The sequence below is a fragment of the Monomorium pharaonis genome, chromosome 6 (assembly GCF_013373865.1).
Source record: "Monomorium pharaonis isolate MP-MQ-018 chromosome 6, ASM1337386v2, whole genome shotgun sequence".
In the NCBI taxonomy this organism is placed as follows: Eukaryota; Metazoa; Arthropoda; class Insecta; order Hymenoptera; family Formicidae; genus Monomorium; species Monomorium pharaonis.
In genome coordinates this window covers 305677-307270 of record NC_050472.1, presented here as the reverse complement: position 1 = coordinate 307270, position 1594 = coordinate 305677, and the positions used below count along the sequence as shown (strand labels likewise).

General features: G+C 37.0%; 1 protein-coding gene across 1 annotated transcript; it reads left to right on the top strand.

Moving 5' to 3' along the window:
• The first annotated feature begins 345 nt into the window (after positions 1-345).
• On the top strand, positions 346-1392 carry LOC118646093 (protein borderless-like). The gene is made up of 3 exons (XM_036288386.1): positions 346-402; positions 643-687; positions 1211-1392. Exon 3 carries the CDS (start codon positions 1222-1224, stop codon positions 1390-1392), a length of 171 nt encoding a protein of 56 aa, XP_036144279.1. The 5' UTR covers positions 346-402; positions 643-687; positions 1211-1221.
• The last annotated feature ends 202 nt before the right edge of the window (positions 1393-1594 follow it).

Below are 1594 nucleotides of genomic sequence, written 5' to 3'. Positions count from 1 at the left end.
ACTTAAGCGCCAACAGCAGCAACAACGCTGTCACTTTAATTGGGTACCTGGTTACGTAGACCCCAGAGTGAATATTCAGTATGGTAATTTCTTTCTTCTCGTATATATTATATTATAATCGATTATTTATGACTTATTAGACAGTGACAAAGAATCCAGATCATTCTTAAGATCATAATTTTTGCTAATAGCATATAAATAATATAAAGAGTGTATTTTTCGATGTAGTACAGACCCACGGACACGTCGGAATGGAGGACTATGAAAATTTTTCGAGAAAAACTTACAGAGCGAGACGGTCAACAATCTCAACCCAGACGGGAATATGAATTTATGATACTGAGCCAGGACAAGCATGGAGATGGAATGTTCAGCAAGACGCTTCGAATTTCACTCAGCCGAGTAAATTTATCATTACATCGATCGATCGCATTCAAGCGTGATACGTAAAAACAAACTAATATATAATATTTTTCATTACGTGCCAGATGTAATATTTTTTTTGGCTTGTCATCATTTGCTGATAATTGTATAATAGCGAGCGTGACGTCAGATGTTAATATTTTATTGGCTTGTCATCGTTTGTTGATAATTGTATAATAGCGAGCAGCATAAATATTTATAATCAATTTCTACTTCTAGGTTCCATCGACGAGAACTCGGCGTCGGAATACCGTAGTCATCAAGGTGAGTAAGAAAGACGACCGCAAAAACAGGCCTAAAGTCGCCCGTTTTTTCGTGGTCACCGAAATTTGAGTTGATTTTAGCGGTAAATAATTATACATTATGGAACATCAGTCCTCTGAAAATTTCAGATTGAGCATACCTTTTATTATTGAGATGTGAAGGGTTAAATTGGTCACTATACACCAACATTTTTTTTATAAGAAATAACCTCGAGGTTTTTTGTGTTGAATGGATAAAATAGCATACCCTTTAATCCTTCATATCTCAGCAATAAAAGGTATGCTCAATTCAAAATTTTTAGGGGATGAATGTTTGATGATATACAATCATTTACCACCAAAATCGTATCAAAACTCGATGACCACAAACGGGCGATTTTTGCGGTCGTTCTTAACAACTGAATTTAGCTATAGTAAACCAAATAAAATTCCTCTCGTGTATGTATGATGGTCTTACGCGTACGTCATTTATCTCTTGATAATTCAATCGAATATTTGAAAGCTATTACACGATTGTGTTTCAGAGATCGAGATCATGGGGCCGCCGCGCAACGTGAGAGTTCAAGCAACGGTTGAGGGTTACTTGGTCACTTGGGAAGCACCCGACTTAGGCAAGAATCAAGTTAGACTTTACACTGTGAAATGGTACAGAGGACCATCCGATCATTTATACGGCAGAGCAGAACAACAGACACTTATTATCTAGGCAAGCGACTCTTCTCGCACAACAATTCATAAATCAAATTGTACTTATTTGGTAATGATAATGATAATTAAAATCTGCAATTGATGTTTTAGTGAAAACTTTAGAGGAGGAGAGTTTCTATACTTTCGAAGTAGCAGCGATGTCAATTACAGACGATGTTGCAACAGCGAGCGAGTCGGCTTGGAAGTACCTGCTTATCGTC

Coding starts and splice junctions, on each gene's coding strand:
- LOC118646093 (XM_036288386.1), top strand. CDS start 1,222: ATGGGGCCGCCGCGCAACGTGAGAGTTCAAGCAACGGTTGAGGGTTAC.